This window comes from Pleurodeles waltl, chromosome 6 (genome assembly GCF_031143425.1).
Source record: "Pleurodeles waltl isolate 20211129_DDA chromosome 6, aPleWal1.hap1.20221129, whole genome shotgun sequence".
Lineage (NCBI taxonomy): Eukaryota > Metazoa > Chordata > Amphibia > Caudata > Salamandridae > Pleurodeles > Pleurodeles waltl.
Window position 1 is genome coordinate 1,700,430,890 of NC_090445.1, and position 20,384 is coordinate 1,700,451,273.

General features: G+C 42.8%; 1 protein-coding gene across 7 annotated transcripts in view; it reads right to left on the bottom strand.

Moving 5' to 3' along the window:
* Window positions 1–1,147: 1,147 nt before the first annotated feature.
* MED22 (mediator complex subunit 22) overlaps window positions 1,148–20,384 on the bottom strand; it is a 53,127-nt gene continuing 33,890 nt past the window's right edge. For 4 of the 7 annotated variants that reach the window (XM_069241808.1, XM_069241806.1, XM_069241809.1 and 1 more), the window contains 2 exons: window positions 20,121–20,329; window positions 1,148–3,433 (listed from right to left, as the gene is read on the bottom strand). In XM_069241808.1, the coding sequence (XP_069097909.1) occupies window positions 3,247–3,433; window positions 20,121–20,329 (396 nt within the window). In that variant the 3' untranslated portion in view covers window positions 1,148–3,246. Of the gene's footprint in view, window positions 3,434–17,316; window positions 20,330–20,384 lie in introns of those variants that run through there. The other 3 variants (XM_069241812.1, XM_069241810.1, XM_069241811.1) reach the window with 1 other exon arrangement.

Below are 20,384 nucleotides of genomic sequence, written 5' to 3' on the forward strand. Positions count from 1 at the left end.
TAGCAGAGCAGCCTGACAAGGTTTATGGCCCCAATAAAGGAGATAAGCAACGCCCTGTGTGCGGATGTCTCTAAGGGCTGGCAAGGAGGGGGCCTGGAGATAGACTCCAGATGAGGCTCTGCAAGTTTCACATCATTGCTTCTAGGTTTAGCTACAGAAAGGGCATATTGTGGCTTTTGTGAGCAGTAAGCTAAATGTTTAGGCACCGGGTGTTTCTTTTGGAAAATAAGCTTATTTTAGGAGCCTGATGTAAACGGGGACAACACTGAAATAAAGCCAAAACACATGTCAGCGACATAGGGCGAAGTGGGAGGCACGCAATGCTGCAATAAGATGCAGGCAGCTACCAGCCTAAAACACCCACAATGAAAAGTTACCAACCAAGAAATGACAAAAGTAGTCCATCACAGCAACAGATAAAGAAACCAAAGTGGAATTATACAATAGTTGATCAATGCTCTGAAACAGAAAAAGGAGAGAGAAAAAGGCAGCACTGACAGCTAGCGAGCAAGAATTTTTAAAGGACACTGCAACTAACAAATGAAATCACTTTAAGCCATAAAAAGTAAACTAAAAGTATACATAAGGTTGAATGCTTACGCTGGACCTAAAAAGGAGCGACAAAGAGGCATGACTGAGCACTAGCAAGCAAGGATTTTTAAATGACACTGAAACTAACAAATGAAATGGCTTTAAGCCCACAGAAGTATACTAAAAGTATACAAGAGGCCTTACTCTTACGGTTGACCTGAAAAGGAAATTACATCAGGGGAAGGACAAGGGGCAGTGTGTGATCAATTACAGCACAAAGTTCTTAGTGACAGAAATCTTCAGTTTCTTCTACTACTCAGAAATAAGAATATGCAACTTTCCTCTCATGACACTTCCTGTTGCAAAAGATAAATGTAGTTTACTAAATGATAGACGGCACAAGGGGCATGCTTAGAAAAAGGTTTTTAAATACAAACACTTGGAAGGAGCTTTTGGGTGCAAAAATAGAAAGTTTAACAGTAAGAAAAGTCAGATTCATTTTCTCCCCCCCGCGCCCCGATAGCCTATGTCCCTTAACTTCGTGTCCAAGAACAGCCTATTCCTCCAGCTCGCATGCCCCATCACCTTTTTGGATAAAATAGTATTTAACAAGATATACCAAAACTCCACTTTATTCTGCAGTTTGCTATACTTAACATGAAAAAACACATAAGGAGCCTGTAAAAAAACATTATGAACAACACTATTTGTAACATTAGCTTGGATATTTGGTCAGTCACAGTTTTTTTTCTTCAAAATAACTACCTAATTGGCTTTAATTTTAATTCTATTGTATTACAATTTTTTGTAATGATCAAAAGAATGCATTTTGCATTACAAGATGAGAAAACTACTTTTTAGGACACACTTTAGAAATACTGCATGGTCAATGCAGATGGAAGAGGTAACATGCTATGTCAAAATAAAACAAAAACTGTTTGGATTACCCAAGTTCTGCATATTTTTGGTCACCAGATATGTTCAGAGTTTTCAATGCCGTTTCCCTAATGTTGCCAATTAGGTGTTGTCTGAAGGTGTATTTCAACAAATAATGTTTCCATTATCGAAAATACATGATATTAATTCAACTTGTCCTACTGGAGGAATTATCCAACAATTAATTTGACTGCATACTTCATTTGGAACTCTTTTCTGTAATCGCTTGACAGTGAAAAGCGCTAGGACTATTGCACTTAATCCAGCAGGATGTTGCGAGTGGAAACTTGTCTCTGTATTTGGAATGGAATACAAAGTTTAATTCACAATAAAAAATTGTCAAATTAGTAAACTAGCTTTGGTTCTCGAAAATTAAGAAGAGAAGTCTGCGAACCAGTAGTATCAGCCAAAGAGCTTGAAAAGGAAACAGCCACATCAGCAGTACTGATGAACATTCAGCATGCTGGGGCCTGATGTTAGGGACCATCTGCAGCACCTTAGTGGAAAGGGCTGTAGAGGCTGATGCCATGAATCCTCACCACAGCTGGACCATTGATAGCACCACAGCAGTAGCAAAGGCCCAGTGTCTGTGAGTTTAAATTCTCAGCATGGTCTGGTGAGCAGCTTCATACATAACATGTCAGCAAGAATCCAAGTACTAAAATTCAACATATACTGGCATGATCATCCTCTAAGTGGACTGTTAGGTAAAGCTAATTTGTGTGTGTAACTAGGTTTCTGCTCTGACTGTTTCTGACAACATAAAATAAAGGTACAATGTTGGTAGTTTAAAATGATTGTAAGAGAGAGCGAATGTCCATCCCCGTCATCAACCTCTCCCTCCCTTAGCTGTTTGTTTACCATTATCACTGTATTTTATTCCATTCAAGAATGGTATTTTGTGTTTTAAATTAAAACACATTAAAGTCCCAAAAGATTTAAACATGCAGACATCTTGGGGTGGGCTTCAGATTCAGAGTTCTCACTGGCCACCATTGCCAGGTGGAGAGATTCATTGGAGACTACAACCCACCTGCAGGAACCAGGAGTTACAATGAATCCACTGCAGTAACCCGTGATATTACTGTGCATCATACTGGACATCAATGCAGCAAGCAGACAATAGAGTCCAAAGAGTGACATCACTACAGGATGTGACATCACTCAAGGAACAAATTGCCAAACTCTAGCTTCAATGCAGAAGAGGTCTTCGGGCACTGACGCGCTGCAGAAAAAGCACAGCCCTGCAGGAACCAGGCATCGGACTGTAGCATCACAGTAAGAAATTGACATGAGACTTTGACATCAGTGTAAGAACCTGACACCAGTCAACATCCTACTGTGACATCAAGCCTGGGATATGACACGGACATGACTGCAAGAACCTGAAAACTGTCACTCCTGGATCTGCCAACACTCCAGCAGCAAAGAATGATTATCTATCAGGGTCAAAAATGTTTTACCATTAAAAAGAAATCTAAATATTTTACAAAAACTGAAAATTAAATATATGGTAATGAATTAGTAATTAACCATATGGTAGAAAAAGTATTTCACATTTTAAATAAACCTGGGTTGGCCCCAAAGGAAAACTTTCACAAAGTGATACACTTTCAGCAGAACTAGGTTTTAACCAGAAAACAATATCATTCTTCCGATAGGGATTAAAATGCACAAAGATACAGCATCAATGGTCCTCTCTGGTCTATTCTTTCGGCTCCATTCTTGTAGCTTTGCTGTCCTGGAAGACAGGTGTTGGAACAGGGGTGCACCTTCTCTTTACATATGGTCCATGGAGTGATGATGGCCATTGAGGTGGGGGTTCGGTGGGGATGGGCAGTGAGGTGCGATGCCACTCTGTTCAGCTGGCGCCACCAGTGGAGGGCTAGACCTCATCGGAGACGAAGATGTGCTGTCCTGGCTCCAGTACACCTCACACAGCGGCAGGTCGTTGGTGATGCATAGGCTGTACTTACCAGAATATAAACCCACCCACGTAGGAAAGACACAAAGCAAGGGCCAGCCAATAAGAAAGCAACCAAAAGAAAAAAGGGAAGAAAAAAGCAAGACAGAAGCAAAGCGTTAAGAAAGTGACTAGTTGTCCTGCAAGAAAAGCAACACAATCATTATACCAAAGCAATGCAACCAATGAAATGGCTGCAGAAGCAGTATGTTACAAGCTGCCAATTAAACACATCCGTATCGCCAACCAGTTATGCCAATGCTCTGAACAAGACCGAAAGGGCACAAACATGGAAAGTTATGAAATTTACTTCTAATCTAGCACAAACTGGGAAAGGATTTAAACCTTGGAGCTTGGGCTTTTGTTTTAAGATCATAACTTTGAAGGCAACTTATGGAATAATGTGCATATGTGTTTAATAGTGACCTATGAAAATATAGAAGTTCATTTGGAAATCTTGGTGATAAGTGGGTGCCAATCATTCTAGAAGTTGGCTGAGTTCCCTTTGCAAACTCAGTCCTTGCATACTGAGGGACAGGGCGGAAGGGGAGACAGAAGTACAAGTTGGTGGGGCGGGTCACTCCTTTTTAAATCTCTCAGTATGGCACAGTGGCATGCATGGAGCATGAATGTTAAGTGAATGTTCACAATATTGGAATTTATATTTTACTCATCTAAATTTGTACAGGCAACATTGTTGTTGCAGAGATTATACTTGAACAGCATACTAAGAAAGCTGCTGTGAACTGAGAGCTCTGCTGGACGCTGAGTTGGGAGTAAGAATTTAAGAAGTTCATGGAGTTAGGATGATGGATTCTAGGGAGACAGAAGGATCATGCTTACCCCGACAGAAACTGAGTGGGTGAAGATATGTTCCTGTACAGCACACATGGCATACAAACATGCCTATCTGGCTATAAGAGAATTTGGAATCAACCAGGCCGAAAGGTTACATGTTGCTGTTGCAAGTGTCACCTTTGGTGGAAGCCTTAGTGGGTAAGGAGTATTCACCACCTTCTGGAAGGGCTGATAGCCTCCCACTGCCAGTGTCTATGTGGTTTGTACAAAGCTGCAGCCAGGGTAATGTAAGGACTTCTCACACTTCTGGAATCACAACATGATCTGTGCCCTTAAAAGTACCAAATATGTACCTGCTCTTAACTCAAACTCACAAATCTAATGCCTCTTCTTAACAATTAACAGCAGAGTACACCTGAGCATGAGGCGGTGGGCGAAGGTGCCAGAAAGAGGTGGAAGAGCAGATAAAGTAAAGATCACAGGGCAGAGGTAAAAAAAGAAAAGCAGTTCAAAAAATGGGAGTGAGAAACAACCACAAAACAAAAACTGGTGGCAAGACAATTCATAGACCAGATTGAGCAGCACCAAAACATTTCCAAATAACACAAGTCCTAACTATGCGTACCATTTACTATTGACTTTATTTGAAATGATGCATTAATAAATACTGTGTTAGAAACAAGCCAGTCAAAATTGATTAACAAACACAAAAAAGGAGGGGGAAAAGTCTGTGTTCCAGCTTCACTCAGCCGTAGTACGATATGCAGGAAGGGCTCCATTGCGTAAGCTGTAAACATGGTTTTAGGACAAACCTCCCACAAACTTGTACCGGCGAGAGAGAGAGGGCAGGCGCGGTGGGAGGATGTCAGGTCTGCCACAGTTCATGCCTTAAGTAATCGCATGGAGAGGGCTGGTGTTATCTGGATAAACAAACTCAGGTCCAGACTTTGATGAGGGCCTTGCAGTGTATGAGGGAGCAGTGACTATGTTGCAGGGGGTTTGCACCAGTACATTTTGATGCTCTGCACAGCAGGAGGTGTAGGGATGAGTAATGTTGTGCTGCACCTGGTTTTAGGCCGCAGGGCCTACTATTCATGAGCAGCGAGAGAGGGAGGGGATGGTGTTAGTGATATATCACTGATGCACATACCTGTCCATCTGGGCATCGATGTTCAGGCCCTATCTACTTGAAACGGATCACAAATGTGACCCCACTTTTGTGATTCATTGGAAGCTGACGGGTCCCCAAGTGTGCAGCTATGTTGGAACAATTGTGTTTAATGAAGTTCTGATGCCAAACAGCAGCTCCTGTCTCAACTGTGCAAGAATAGTTTGTGACTTATGAGGGTCTTGTACTTACACCCCTCATTTGAGGCATAGTATGACCCTGAAACACAGAACACTTGTCCTTTCCCTGCCAAACTGCACCACATGCGAACAACTACGGACAACACACTTGCTGCCATAAACAGGAGTGTTGTAGAGAAGCCCACAAACTGCAGTCAACACTTTAATAATGTATTTATAAGCTTAAAAATAAATCAACTACCCCCGCAGATTAGTAACTTAATAAAGTTAGAAGACAGCCTTTACTCCATCTTCTTATCATATAGTAAGATTAAAATATATATTGTGGGTACAGATTTCTTTTGAAAAATCTGCCAAAGTTATTGCATACTTACTTATGAGGTGATGCAGCACTGTAGGAGTGAAATAGTCAGATGCATGGGGGTGTATGGGACTTAAATGATAGTCCCCATCCCAAAGGAAAGAATAGCATACACTACCTGTCTCGGCTCCACCCAGCCAGCCTTTCAGAGAGCAGCTGGGTGTGAGACTGAGTCCAGCCTTTCAGGTATGGATCTCCCCAAGTGACAGAATAAGAAGTACCCCACCTACTTCTCTGCAGAGATACTGGCATGTGACCGCTTAACCCCCCACTCCCCCCAATCCTGCAAATGATAACACTGGCATGGCAGCTCTAACCCACAACAGCTCCCCTATGGAAGCAGGTTCTAACAGGTGACAGGAATGCTCTCAAGTTACACCATGTCATAAAACATTCGGCCAGAAACATCATTCCTTCTGAAACTCATACTGTTGCCTTTTCTACTACAACAGTGGGTTTCAAAGTCTCTCTGCGTCCGAAGTGGTGTTTGCTAATAAACCCAAACCGAAGGAAATGATCACACTTGGGATGGCACCGTTGCAGTCATGCAACTGACTGCTCCCCAGCACTACCAATATTTCAGAAGTGGATTAGGGAGAGCCAGTCATACCGGTAATATTGTTTTTATTTTATTGCATAGATAAGTCGTACAATATTTGTCAATGTAAATGAATAGATTACTGAAACTAAGCACCAACGACAACCTTTAAAAATATAATTTCCATCATCCACAGACAAATTAAATTCCTTATCAAAACATGGAAAAGGACCACACATAAAAGTGCTTGCAACTGCCTCAGACCTGCAGAGGATCTAGGAGTTCGAAGGGATACTGTTATTAGAAAACGTATTTATTCGCCACATGGCTAGAGGAGGGAGGTCAAGCATCTCGACTCTGATGTAATTCTAGTTGCATTTGCAAGAGGGTGAAGAGAATCTGATATCTACAAAAGTACAAATAATTATAGCAATAACTTACTAAATATGGTCGCTAAATACCACATCATGCCATTAACAGGCCCTTTAAATAAGAGGAGTTACACTTAGTCCACTAATGATGCTTAGTTATGGACCTCAGAATGATATGAGGCAGCCGTGGCCCTGCCACCATTCAAACGTGACGCGCGGAATACCCCAGCTGCGGCGAGCGCGTAACTCACCTAATCACTGTGCCAGCGATACCGCATTATTTTAATGCTTCGTGAACATCCCATGGTACACCAGAACCATTTCCAAGTGTGCTGCATTCTCACCGAAAAGACCTCATTAAAACCGGGCCTGTGGGTGCACCCCACCGATCCTGGGCCACCCACTGCTGACTTGTGGTGGCAGTCAGCACAACGAGCAAGGGACATTGTGACCCCACCCGGGTGCGAGTTTTACACTTGGATGAAGGGCCTTCAATGACACTGGGCTCAGGTTTAGGTGACAGGGAGCCCCCATGATCTTTACACACTGATGCCAGTGCTATTGCGAAAAACACGTAATAACCGGCGGATCTCGCTACTGGAGCTGAAAGCGCAGCAGTAAACGTTTACAAAAGCAGCACAGGGCAGGTTAGGGCGCCTGATTTACAAAAGCAGCACAAGGCAGGTTAGGGCGCCTGATTTACAAAAGCAGCACAGGGCAGGTTAGTGCGCCTGATTTACAAAAGCAGCACAGGGCAGGTTAGTGCGCCTGATTTACAAAAGCAGCACAGGGCAGGTTAGTGCGCCTGATTTACAAAAGCAGCACAGGGCAGGTTAGTGCGCCCGATTTACAAAAGCAGCACAGGGCAGGTTAGTGCGCCCGATTTACAAAAGCAGCACAGGGCAGGTTAGTGCGCCCGATTTACAAAACAGCACAGGGCAGGTTAGTGCGCCCGATTTACAAAAGCAGCACAGGGCATGTTAGTGTGCCTGATTTCCAAAAGCGGCACAGGGCAGGTTAGTGCGCCTGAGTTCCAAAAGCGGCACAGGGCAGGTTAGTGCGCCTGAGTTCCAAAAGCGGCACAGGGCAGGTTAGTGCGCCTGATTTCCAAAAGCAGCACAGGGCAGGTTAGTGCGCTTGATTTCCAAAAGCAGCACAGGGCAGGTTAGTGCGCTTGAATTACAAAAGCAGCACAGGGCAGGTTAGTGCGCTTGAGTTCCAAAAGCAGCACAGGGCAGGTTAGTGCGCCTGATTTACAAAAGCAGCACAGGGCATGTTAGTGCGCCTGAGTTCCAAAAGCAGCACAGGGCATATGTTAGTGCGCCTGAGTTCCAAAAGCAGCACAGGGCAGGTTAGTGCGCCTGAGTTCCAAAAGCGGCACAGGGCAGGTTAGTGCGCCTGAGTTCCAAAAGCGGCACAGGGCAGGTTAGTGCGCCTGAGTTCCAAAAGCGGCACAGGGCAGGTTAGTGCGCCTGAGTTCCAAAAGCAGCACAAGGCAGGTTAGTGCGCCTGATTTACAAAAGCAGCACAAGGCAGGTTAGTGCGCCTGATTTACAAAAGCAGTACAGGGCACCTGATTTACAAAAGCAGCACAGGCCAGGTTAGTGCGCCTGAGTTTGATTAGTGAGTGCTTTCAACACTGCACTGCAGCTGTAGAAAAGTAATGTGCGGGTCTCACTACAGGGAGAAGAACCAAGGCCGTCTATGTAAGAAGTGTAATACAAGACTTTATATTTGACACATGGGTATACAGAGATACATTCTAGTGGCTGCACCAGCCACACAGAGCTGCCTTAGCCTATCCTACTGCTTACAAGTAGGAGTAACCCTCTCAAGAGACAACCTAGGGTAGGACAAGCAGTTCGTCATCAGTGCACAGAACTGTACAAACATTAAGGCCAAGACGTACTTGCTGGAGTAAAGGGCACAGTGCAATGCACCGTCCTCCGATTATCAGAAAGCTGGGAACGGAGCAGAACCTAACTTTGTATTAAAGCAACCCTTTGTGATAAGCATAAAGAACCTATGGCACAAACTTGTTGGACTGTTTTTTATTTTGGTTATTATCTGTATGGTGTAGGAATCCATGCGTTTGCTTCCACAGCAATGATGCAGTTTCTAGACATTCCATTTAACATATGTGAACACCCAGGGCAAAGGAACAAAAACTGTCTGCGACAAAATCCAAAAGGTGTTACAAAGGCTGGGTTGCAATTTAAGGTTGATGTTTCCTTACTAAAGTAAATCATTCCAATTACAGATCACTAGATAAACTGTTTTGCAGCCACAACACATAATTAGTGCTCTCGTGGTGTAACTGCAAGTATCAAACTGAGTGCATGTCCAACAGTACAAAGATCAAATAAACAAACAATTTGGTGAGCAGATGCACATAGCATGCAATGAAGGGAAGATAATGATTTTGATATAGCAGCATTAAGGTCATACTTCACCCAACTCAACCAAAAGGGCCAATGGTACAGAACAGCAGAAAGGACGAACATTGGATGTCACCAAGGACATGTGCTGTACTGCCAGGAGGACTGTGACTAATTGCACTGTTCTGCATGTTTTGCATAGTTTTACGCTTTTATTAGACAGCAGGATTCTGAATTAATGTTGTGTTTTTGGATTCTTATCTGAATTAAGTCCCCGAGACACACACATCGATTAATCTTGCAAATCTCCATGCCTCTCAAAACAGCCCCCATAATATGGGACCGGTCTGTAACATTTTGAGAGGTCGGAAAATACTCCTAACTCTTACACTACAAGTTAATGGTAGACTAACAATAGCCTGGTTATTTCTGGTTAGTTTGCTTATTTGTGGTTATTATTTATCAATGTAACAGTTATGGACTAGTTGTCTTGCATAGGGAAAATGCCATAGAATTAGACACCTCTGTGAAAGTTATAGCACCCACATGTGCTAAATATAACACATAGTGAAGGTGACAGTATTATCCTTTCTGTGTTGGTGGCAGTGGTTAGAATTTGACCCGTGTTTTTGTATTTCTCTCTATAGAGCCTGAATTTAGAAATACTTGTTGATATACTTATTGGATAATAAATTATGAAAAAAATAGGAGTTACTTTATTTTCAGTGGAATTCATATTACTGACCAATGAAAGGGAACTTAATTATAAAACACAAAAACGTGAAGTACTGGCCTCGCCCAGGAGCGTTCACTAAAGTTAAACACCTATGAAAAGCAGAGGTAATGGGATCCGTAAGTTGTGGTTTAGGGTAAATACTGAGCTTTCCCCTTCCTCCTGTTCCATTTAGGTAAGAGACTCACCGTCCCCACCTGCACATTACTTGAGCTTGAAGATGTGGCAGACTTACAGATCCCTTTGTTCTTCTGGGACTCGTGATAAGCAGACCAGAGTTTAGGCTTCTGCTATAGGAAACATAGCTCCTGCCATAATTAATCCTAGTAGCACAAGGGCCTCTAAGAAATGCATCATATTGCTGATAAGGCCGATATAGGTTGGTGCGGTAATTTTGGGTGATTAGATAATGGAACCCATTGCCTGCACCTCTCAAGTATCCCTGGCAGGCCAAATGCTACTCAGAAACATCTAAATGCCTGAAAGGACAGAAGGAGCTGTGCACCAAGAACTAGCCCGCCTACCCTGTCTCCAAGGGACTGAGGAATCCGAATCCTGCAGGAATCACAGGATCTGCTGAATGCAGACACAGCCCAGCAGACCAGCTGTCCTATGGAGGCCCTGGATCTGTTTATCAAGTGGTAAGGGCCTTCAGGATCTGGCTTTAAGATTGGGAACAACCAGAACAACTCTTTCTGAAGATATGATACACTTTGAACCGCTGTGACGTAGCTCAATACCTTCTACTGATTTATTCTGACACCTTGCATCAGCATCTTCCCTTAATCATTTGAATCGTCAGCATCTAGTTTGAGCACAGCTCACTGGGTAGAACACTTCAAATGCAGAGTCGAAGTTAATTCAAGATGACTATATATTTTTTAATACATTTGCTACACTGCAGTTTCCAGTTTTCAATGCCTGGAGAGCTGTGGCCTATAATTTGTTTGGGAAGCTTATTTTTGTTAATGATCAACTCTTGATCTTCTGTTCTAATTTGAATTGTTTTTGGTAGACCATAAGAAACTAACCTACACAAAAGCATAAATAAATTAAACGGCAAAAAAACAGGTTTAAAGCTGCCTCCTAAAAGTAAAGACAAAACTAGGAATGAAGTAGAAGCAGAGAACTCCATAGCATAAATGCTACAAAAGCAAAGGTCTGGTGTGACACTTTTGCATAAAGAGAATGTGCAATGAAATTGTAATGCAATGTTCCATTTAATTTCGATGGCAAGAAAAGTGTGTGTGTGAGTGATTTCCTTGTGCATTATTGTTATAGGTTGAAAATGGAATCATTTGTGAAATGAGAATCAGTGGAGCTTGCAGAAATCGTGAAAGATAGTATCTCACTTTTTCTGACCAGTCGAGCTTTTGCACTCTGTAATATAGTAAAGGTTGTCAAACTCTTTTTCAGCAGTGCTAAGATACATGCTAGTTCCATAGTCTACTCTTCACTGGGCTTTGGCATTGAATGTGAAAATGCAAATCAAGATAGGCAAGGATGCAGACAAGTCCTTTAACATCCAATAACAGGAACAGGCTACAGGTGATGCATGGGGTCAAATGAAAGCTTGCTATTGAAAAGGATGCCCATGTTGTGGGTATATTTTAAAGTAGAAGACAGGTTTGTCCCCACAATCAAAGGTAAATTGATAGTACTTCAAAGAATATAAAGTGTGTCTCTTAAAAGAATTCCATTTTAGATGTATTCGGTACAATGAAATTCTATGTCAGGACCCGAGGCTCTGATAATGCTTCTCTTTCTTTACTTTATTTTTTCAGCAGCCAATCAAACAAATGTTAAAAAAACACTACATGTCTCATGAACATGACATCGTCACATGAGTAACCATAGATACCTAGCCCTATACACACTGCTCGAGATGCTCCAGCTTCCTCTTTCTTTGCTGCTTCGCAGTCAGTTAAGTGTGACCTTTGATTATGTATGTTCCCGTAATCCATTCTTTGTAATTGTTCCACTGTTTTATCTGCACGCCAGAATTACATATACTGTTCGCACTGAACACGTAATCTTGCTGTCGTCCTGCCTTAGATGTTAACTTTGCCTTTTCAGATGCGCAACGCCGGCCCACATATTTGAGGGAGCATTTACCCTCCCTAGGAGGTGCCCACCCGCTTCATTAACTTTTGTATTTGTGGAGCGGGATTAAGGAGAGTGAGGAAATGCGTCATTCTGCCGCGCTATCCTCTTTCTGTTACTGTCACTTGGGGGCTCACGCACACGCACAAGGCTTTCTCCCAGCACGTTTACTCTCAGCTTGAACACAGAGAGATGCGTCTTTCAGTCTCTTGCTCCCCCAAGCCTTGTTTTTCTCTCTGCCTACTCCCTGAGGTCAATAGCCCAGGTTTGAAGTAATATTTATTAGGCTTTACCTAGATTTTGCTGCAGGTCTCCCTCCACGCCCTAAATTCACTCTAAGCAATTTAAAACCTTACTGTTTTTTTTTTGTTGCCACCTGCCTGGATGAATTTGCCTGTGTAAATGACCTCCCCATTACAAAGACAATAAATAACTGCCATCTCTATTGAGCCCTACTCTGTGACTCGCACTGCCCATGCACAACCTTTCTGTGCCACTTTCTCCATTAACAATTGCTGAATACGAGGAAGAATCTGGGGAAAGTTACTATTATGATGACCCTGAGGTGCCTCTTGAACAAGACTTGGTCTATGCATTGGATGCTGGAGTACGACACTCCGTGAATTTAGCCTTAGTTAAGACCATTCAACCCCTTAAAAACAACATTCCTATGGATTTCTTTACCAGCAAGGCTGGATCCTCACCCACTGCTTTACGCAGAGGGGAAGACCCCCTCAGCTCCCAGAACAATCCGGGCACCAACGTTGACAGGAACTCCTGTGTGACTGACTTTGAGAAGTTGGTGAGGTCGCTGGCTAAGGATCACGATTATAGCGCCTCACTTAACACCCCAAAACCGACTCCTCAGGATGTTTCAGAGTGATCCTCCTCTTCTCTTATCTGCGCACGATATCGATCCACGCCTTTGCAAGCGCAAAAGGATGACGCACCTCTCCCAAGTGCCCCAACACCCTCCCAAAGTCCTCACCTTCGAACCAGAGGACATCATCTATCGTAAATCCACCATATGAACCCCACCTAACAAATTAGCAGAATACGTGCAGATCAGCCAAGGGTCTCAGAAAGATGCCAGATCTCGGCTGAGATCAGAGTGCCCCAAACCTGACCTTCCTAGCACAGTCACAGAGACCCCTGAAATGGACCCCAATCTGGTGATGTACTTGAAAAAATTCTCTTTAAAAAGGGCATTGATTGTGCTTGACGAGGATGCCAAGACAAGTTGCTGGATTTCTCTGGTCCGTTGACAAAGATATTAGAAATGCCAAAGCATCTGGTGCCCCCATTGATTTGAATGTCCTGGTCTGCTGGGCTCAAAGTGCTTTTTGCTTTCTGGGGAACGCAAACTGTGCTATATCGAACAAAATTTCTCAATTCTAATACAAATGGACCCCAAACGGACATATCTAGCTACGTCAGAATTGGGCCCCTACGCACAGAGCTTACTCTTTGGAACCCCCCTTCCTCAAAGACCTTTCTAAGTCTGCGGTAGTCTATGGTAACCTGGATAAAGCTCAGGGCTCCATCCAAAAGGTTCTCTATCCACTTTTTGGCAGGGCCGAATGCTTCAGAAGGCAAGCCTTTGACTGCAATTTCCCCCAGGGTACTGAAAGAGGCTACTAAAAAGCAAAATAGAGGAGGATTTGAGGACTAGACTCTTCCACATTCTAACCATCCCGATCACGTGCAGGTAAGGAACCAATTCCATAAAGAAAGATTTAGAGGCGCTCAAGCCTCATTTCAGGAGTCCAGTTCTACAGGGGGGCCTAATTTGAATATCAGTACTGATGGGGGACAGAGCTCTGTTGTTTCTACACAACTGGCAGAAGATAACTCAAGACACTTAGGTTCTGCAGGCAGTACAGGGTTACAAGTTGGGATTTTACAACTCCCCAGTTTAACTTGTTCCCCCTCCCACAGTGTATTTTTGCCCTACAAGATCAGGAGTTCATCTCCTCAGAAGTGAGAGCTCTACACAAGGGAGACAGAGTCTCTCCCTCGCCCAAAAGGTTTCCTCAGTTGCATTTTTCTGGTAGAAAAGAAGGAAGGCGGATCCCATTTGGTTCTGAATCTTAAAGAATTCAACGGTTGGGTAATTTATAGTCATCCAAAATAGAGGGCATCCATTTGTTCAAGGACAACTCACGGGAGGGGGAGTGGATGGCCCGAATAGATTTGAAAGATGCTTATTTGACCATTCCTATCTTTCTGCCCCATCTGTGAATTCTTCACTTTCTTTGGCAGGGACATAGCTTTGAGTACAAAGTTGTTCCCTTTGGTCTATCATCAGCCCTGTGGTGTTTCACAAAGGTGCTGTGCCCTACAGAAGCGTCCCTTCAAGTGAAGAGTGTTCGTCAGTCAATTTATCTAAACATCATCATCATCATTATGGCAAAAGGTCCCCTGTTGATTCTTACCCACATGGAATGTATGATTTCTCTTCTCCAGGATCTGGGATTTATTGTAAACCCTCAGATTTTTTTTAGGGTTCCAGGTGGACTCCCTCCTGTCCCAACTAATTCTTCCCCCTCAGAAGGTTTGCAACATCAAGAAAGAATTGAGATCGATGTTGTGCAAACAGTCTGTATTGTTGAGATCGATAGCCCATACGGTGGGCCTATAAGCCTCATCAATATAGGCCATATTTCCAGGCTCCCTTCATTAACGGGCTCTCCAACTACTCAAATTTCCCACCCCCCAAAGGGTCTCAGATATTTGAAAGAGATTCCTCTATTGGAGGAAGCAAAGACAGAGATGCACTGGTGACTAGAACTTATGGAAACCTGGAATGGCAGAGAGATTTCTGGGTCCTCTCCGGAGATTGAGTCAGATGCCCTATGAATTGCTTGCAGCTTCTGGCGAACTTTGCAATTTGGAGCCTCTCCCCAGAAAAGACAAATTGTTGCATCCTCCTTCGGATGGGCAACATTTCCGCAGTGAGGTATGTCAACAATCTGGGCAGGACGAAGTCCTGCATACTGGGAGAAATTTCCAAAGATTTCTGGCATTTTTGCCTTCAACACCGGATCTCAGTAGTAGCAGAGTACCTCCCGGGTCAGAACAACACTGTGCCAGATTAGCAGTCTCTGCATCTTCGAGATTCCAGTAATTGGAGACTGCATCTGAGAGTCTTTAATATTCTCCAGCGTGTTTGTTGCTCTTGCTCAATAGACCTATTTGCTTCACATCTCAACCGACATCTGGCGAACGTTTTTAGTTGGCGACTGGAGTAGAAAGCCATAGCAACCAATGCATTCGATCAGGATTTGTCCCCATTCCGTGGTTATGCCTTTCCTCCGTTCATGATGATCCCCAGGGTCTAGGTGCAATCTTGGCACCAGAGAGCCGAGTTGATTCTAGTGACTCCTCTTTGGAGAGCACAAGCTTGGTTTCCAGTTATCCTGGTAAATGAGTTGTGTCTGTCCCATTCTGATTCCGTCTCAGTGGACTTTCCTTCTAGATTCCATGGGCCTTCCTCATCCTCATCTCATCAGGACTCCTCTCTAGTAGCGTGGAGAATTTCTGTGAAAGACGGAGTGTCCCAGGACTCTCGCAGGAATATAATGACTTCATCTTGATGGCCTGGTTCCGCCTGGAAGCGCTGGTGTAGTTGGTGCAGTGAACAGGAAGCAGATCCCTCTTCAGCAGATTGTAGTTTTATCTTACATTTTTTGTCATCTTTGGATGCCTCAAGAACGGCCTACATGTCAGTGAACAAAAGATCTGCCATCTCAGTGGGTCACTTGCCCACTGATGGTAAGCCTGTTGGTGAACTCCACATTATATGTAAGCTTTTGAGAGATATTCGTTTGAACAATCCTCGTCAACCGAGATATTCTACTTTATGGGACCTGCAAATAAGGATCAATCTAGAAAGCAGCTGTCAGCTAAACTTACTGTGCTTAATTTCTTGTGAGCAAGTATCGGCGAAAGTGCTCTAAACTTGGCAGGTAGAGTTTTTTTTTTCTCCAGGAGTGACTTTTTCCATCTCTCGGCTACCAAATGTAATTCTAAGTCAGTTTCCTATCCTAGCTTTCCAAATAATTCCAAACTGTGTGTGGTACAGTGTTTGAAAGCGTATAAGGTGAGTACTGAGGTGTTTCGTACTGACATGGGTGGACAATTGTTAATTTCATTACAAAAACCTTTTAGTCCAGTTACATCAGCTACTCTAGCCAGATGGATGTGATGGCTTTTAAATGAAACAGGTATTGATAACTCCAAATTTGGCGCTCATTCTGCAAGAGGAGCCATGGCATCTAGTCTTTTTCCTTGGATTACCAACTAGATTACATTCTAAAGTCAGCAGACTGGTTGTCAGAGTCCACGTTTAAATTGTTTTATTATGAACCTATTGTGGCTATCGCTTTAGTTATGGTGGCTCAGCTTTAAACTAGCTTAATCGGAGCCTCTGGTCCAGACAGAATTTCTAGCATTTGCGTCAATAATTTTTCAATTCTATTAAGGACACGGAGGTGAGGATTATCCCACCCACATTTATACTTGTACTTTTTATGTGGAGTATTCTTTTTCGTTGACTGTCATTCATGATGTATTTACAGGATGCAGATGTTATCCTTTTGAATGTTTTGTCCTCCCTCTCTGATGATTGGATACTGGTAATTCTTCTGGTTTTCCGGACCAGTGTTTACAGCTTTACCACGGTTTCTTCCTTAGGGAATGATGACAAATGAACCTGATAATGATCCTTTAGCTGGAAATCCGGGAATTAATTTTCCTCGCTCATGCTCGTCAAAGGTTTTCCAGTCTGCAATGGCGGTCAGAGGTCGTCAGTGCCCTGGATCTGAAGTAGCCAAGCTGCTGGACTTTCAAATTATCTGTTCTGTTGGTTAATCCTGTCATTGCAGGGTTTGAGACTGTCATCTGTTTATTGGCTTGTGCAAAGAAAGAGGAGGCTGGAGTGTTTCTATCAGTTTAAATAGGGGTATGTCTCTACTGTCACTCATGTGACGATGTCATGTTCATGAGAAATGTAGTGTTTTTTGAACTTTCGTTTTATTGGCTGCTGAAAAAATAAAGTAAAGAAAGAGAAGCGCAATCCTCGTCTCAAGTGTCCTTAATAGAATTGAAACATTCTTGACGTGAATGCTAGAAATTCTTTTATCCACCAACAGAGTGCAGACGAGCAAGTGGCAGGGCAGACTGGCCCACATTGTGATAGTGTACGTTTGCAGTGATGCACCAGCCCAAACATTAGCTACATGTTTTCTGCATACATACAGAATCAAACACAAAGAAAACACAGAAGACAGGCAACTAGTTGAATGGATGTATTAAACAGCAATGGTGAGATGAAGCCCTGTGGCACACCCAATTCCTGCTGACAAGTAGCCGGCGTACAAAGGATTTATTCTGCATCAATGGCTGAATGAATAGACACCACATTTTGTCAAAAGAAAGAGGAAAAATACTGCACAGCTCCTGTGAGGGATGTAACAGGGTATGCAGCACTTTGGGGCTGAAGAAGTCGAAAGCGGATGGAAAAAGTTCTTTAGACATATTGTAGGAGTGCACAATCTAAGTAAAGGAATAGTACTTTTAGATGTTTTTACTGTAGTAGAGTATTCTTGCTGTTTAAAATTATATAAATACTTACCTTCCAAAGAAAAGCAATTCCTCCATAATCTTTCCAGGTTACGGACCACTATTTTCAATGACCTTAAGTCTGTGACTTCCAAGAATTTCTAACATGGACAATCAAGTCTTTAAATGTGACTTCAGGGGCACCAGTTCTAGTGAGAATTGCATGAAATTGACAAATTGCAGACAGAAGATCAGATTCTAAAATATTGGACAGAAGTTTCTGAAAATCTAATTTAAATTAATCTTGAAACCGGGTCTGTCATAATTCTTTCCTGTTTCTCGTGAATCTAACAGTGATATGTTGTGATGGAAGACACTTTAATCCTAGCATTCTGTAAGGAAGTTATAGACGATAAAACCAAGACACTGCATCAGGAGTACCTACTTTTAGAAAATTGGCAGAGAATACGACATCTGTCAACCTTCGAATTCAAAATGTCTGTGAGCAGTGCTTCAGGCCCATGAACTGTTTTGAATATTTTAGTACTGAAAACCACAGTTAACTCAGTAAAGCAGTTAAAGGCAGAATCGCCCATCAAGAATGAATTGTCTAAAAAGGAAGATTTTGGGGAACGTGCACCTGGTCTCATATTCTGCGCAGAGATTGTGACTGAGAGGTCTATCAGGGGACACATTTAAGATTACACAGTGGGCAATGGATGTTAAGAATGGAACCTTTCCAAAGAAGCACATGCTGGCACCTGTGGAAGTACCCTGTGGAGTTGGAGGAAAGTATCTTAGGTGTCTTAGGCTAAAACAAGGCATCAAAGTTTAAAATGAACATACTGGGGACAGCTGAACACTCTGCACCGGTAAACACTGAAATGTTCAAAGTAGGATGGAGAAGTAACACGTTCACACTTTCATTAGTACTCCCACCTAGGAGCAAATAAAGGGGGAATATAGGATTATTAAAAAAGAAAAGTACTGCTGTAATTTACAAGCTTTCAATGATCTATAAGGTTTCTTAGAATGTTACTTGACTTTCACCATCCTGAAGATACATTTCTGCTGTGAGTCACAGTTCAGTATCACCCAGCGGTTACCAGTATTGCAGTGGTCCCATCAAAAAGTGTACCTTTTCCTTATAAATGGAGGAATATTATGCAATCAAAATGCATTTTCCTCTACAGGCCACTAATATGACCTATTCTGTGGTTACCTTAAAAACCAAGGATGCTACCAATCACATCTAATGAGTTCTCCAAAACTTTTCACGTGCCTCTTTTTTTTTTTTAAATTAATGATGCTGCCTCACAATGCAACATTTTAACAAAAATATCTAAACCAGAATCGAAATACCAGTTCATCTCACCACTAACTTCTCTGGGAGAGAGCATCATTGTAAGCCTACCATGCATTTTTCAAATTCTACAGCAGCTTCTGAAACGAGTTGCTTGTGAGCTTCTCCAAGCTCCCAGGCTATAAGTAGCTATCCTGTGTGCAGCCGAGCCTACTACATTAATTAATATAAGTTTATCAAAATTTGAATGTGTGTATTTTCAGAACTCATAAGATGATGTTTGGAGAAAAAAGCTGAATTTCTAAAATATTTTTTAAACTGATATTTGAGTGAACAATCATGTGGCATTGTGGAGACATTACTAATATTACCTCAGCGTCAGAAACACATCATCTATGGCTATTAGATATTATCCATGTAAAGATATTTCAAAACCTTTTTCTTATTACATTATTGCTGGGAACCCTCCTGACGCTCTGCGGTGATCACTGCTGGTGATATTGCACAGGGTGGCCACTAATGTAATCCCGTCTGTTGTGGTCACTATTACAACACTAAAAATATTAGTAACCCAGGATAATCTTAACTGAACACAAGTAGCTCTCGTTACTGAGAAGGCTGGCGTCCCCTGCTCTACAAGCACTGCAGTGCGGATGTATGTCGTGCATAATAAGCATCCCCAAATGTTTGATCCAGGAAGGAATTCTAGACTACGTAGCACAATTCGCTGAAAAGCGAGTTACAGAAACTAGTCTGCCCCCAAATGGACCTCATGAACTTGATCTGCTGTGCAGGTTATTCTCCTTGCCAGTTTCTCCATTGTGTTTTAAATTACTCACTACATATCTGTCGTGTATTGATTTATATACCTATAGTTATCTATGGCTACTGTGGTATAGCATATATCATTATTAAATAGAATATATGTATCTATTTAGATATTTTAAACCCCAATGGAATCCACCAAACATAGAATAATTAACATCTGGAGAAGAAACCAGGTGCAATTAGAACTGCATAGATTGACTCAAGTGGCAATATCAGGTTTTGCAGACCACAGGAGAGACATCTCATTGTGCAATCAAGGCAAAGGTGCTGTGCTCGCAGCCAAGAAGCTCGTCAAAGGACCCACTGGCTCAAGGGTCTCTGGCAACTCGGGGTGTGAATTCCTGTTCTTTTTTCTCATGCCACGGTACTTGTCCCCACAAAGACACCATCCGGGCACCTATTTGTACCTGGAAGAATAATATTCCTCTTCAAGCTCGTAGAGGTCGATGGAGATCTCGTCGCGGAGCGCAATCAGTTTCTTGTCGCACTCCTCCTGCAGGCTGCGCAGCTGCTGGTTCCGCTGGCTGATGGCTTCGTTCACCGACGGGAAGTCGTTGAGGATGAGGAACTGCTTCAGGTCGGACACTAACTTCATCAGGGATTCGCCAGCTCTCACCTGTCGGAGATAGGACTGTTCTGTAACTTAGACTTGGTAGAAAGAGAGGGAGATT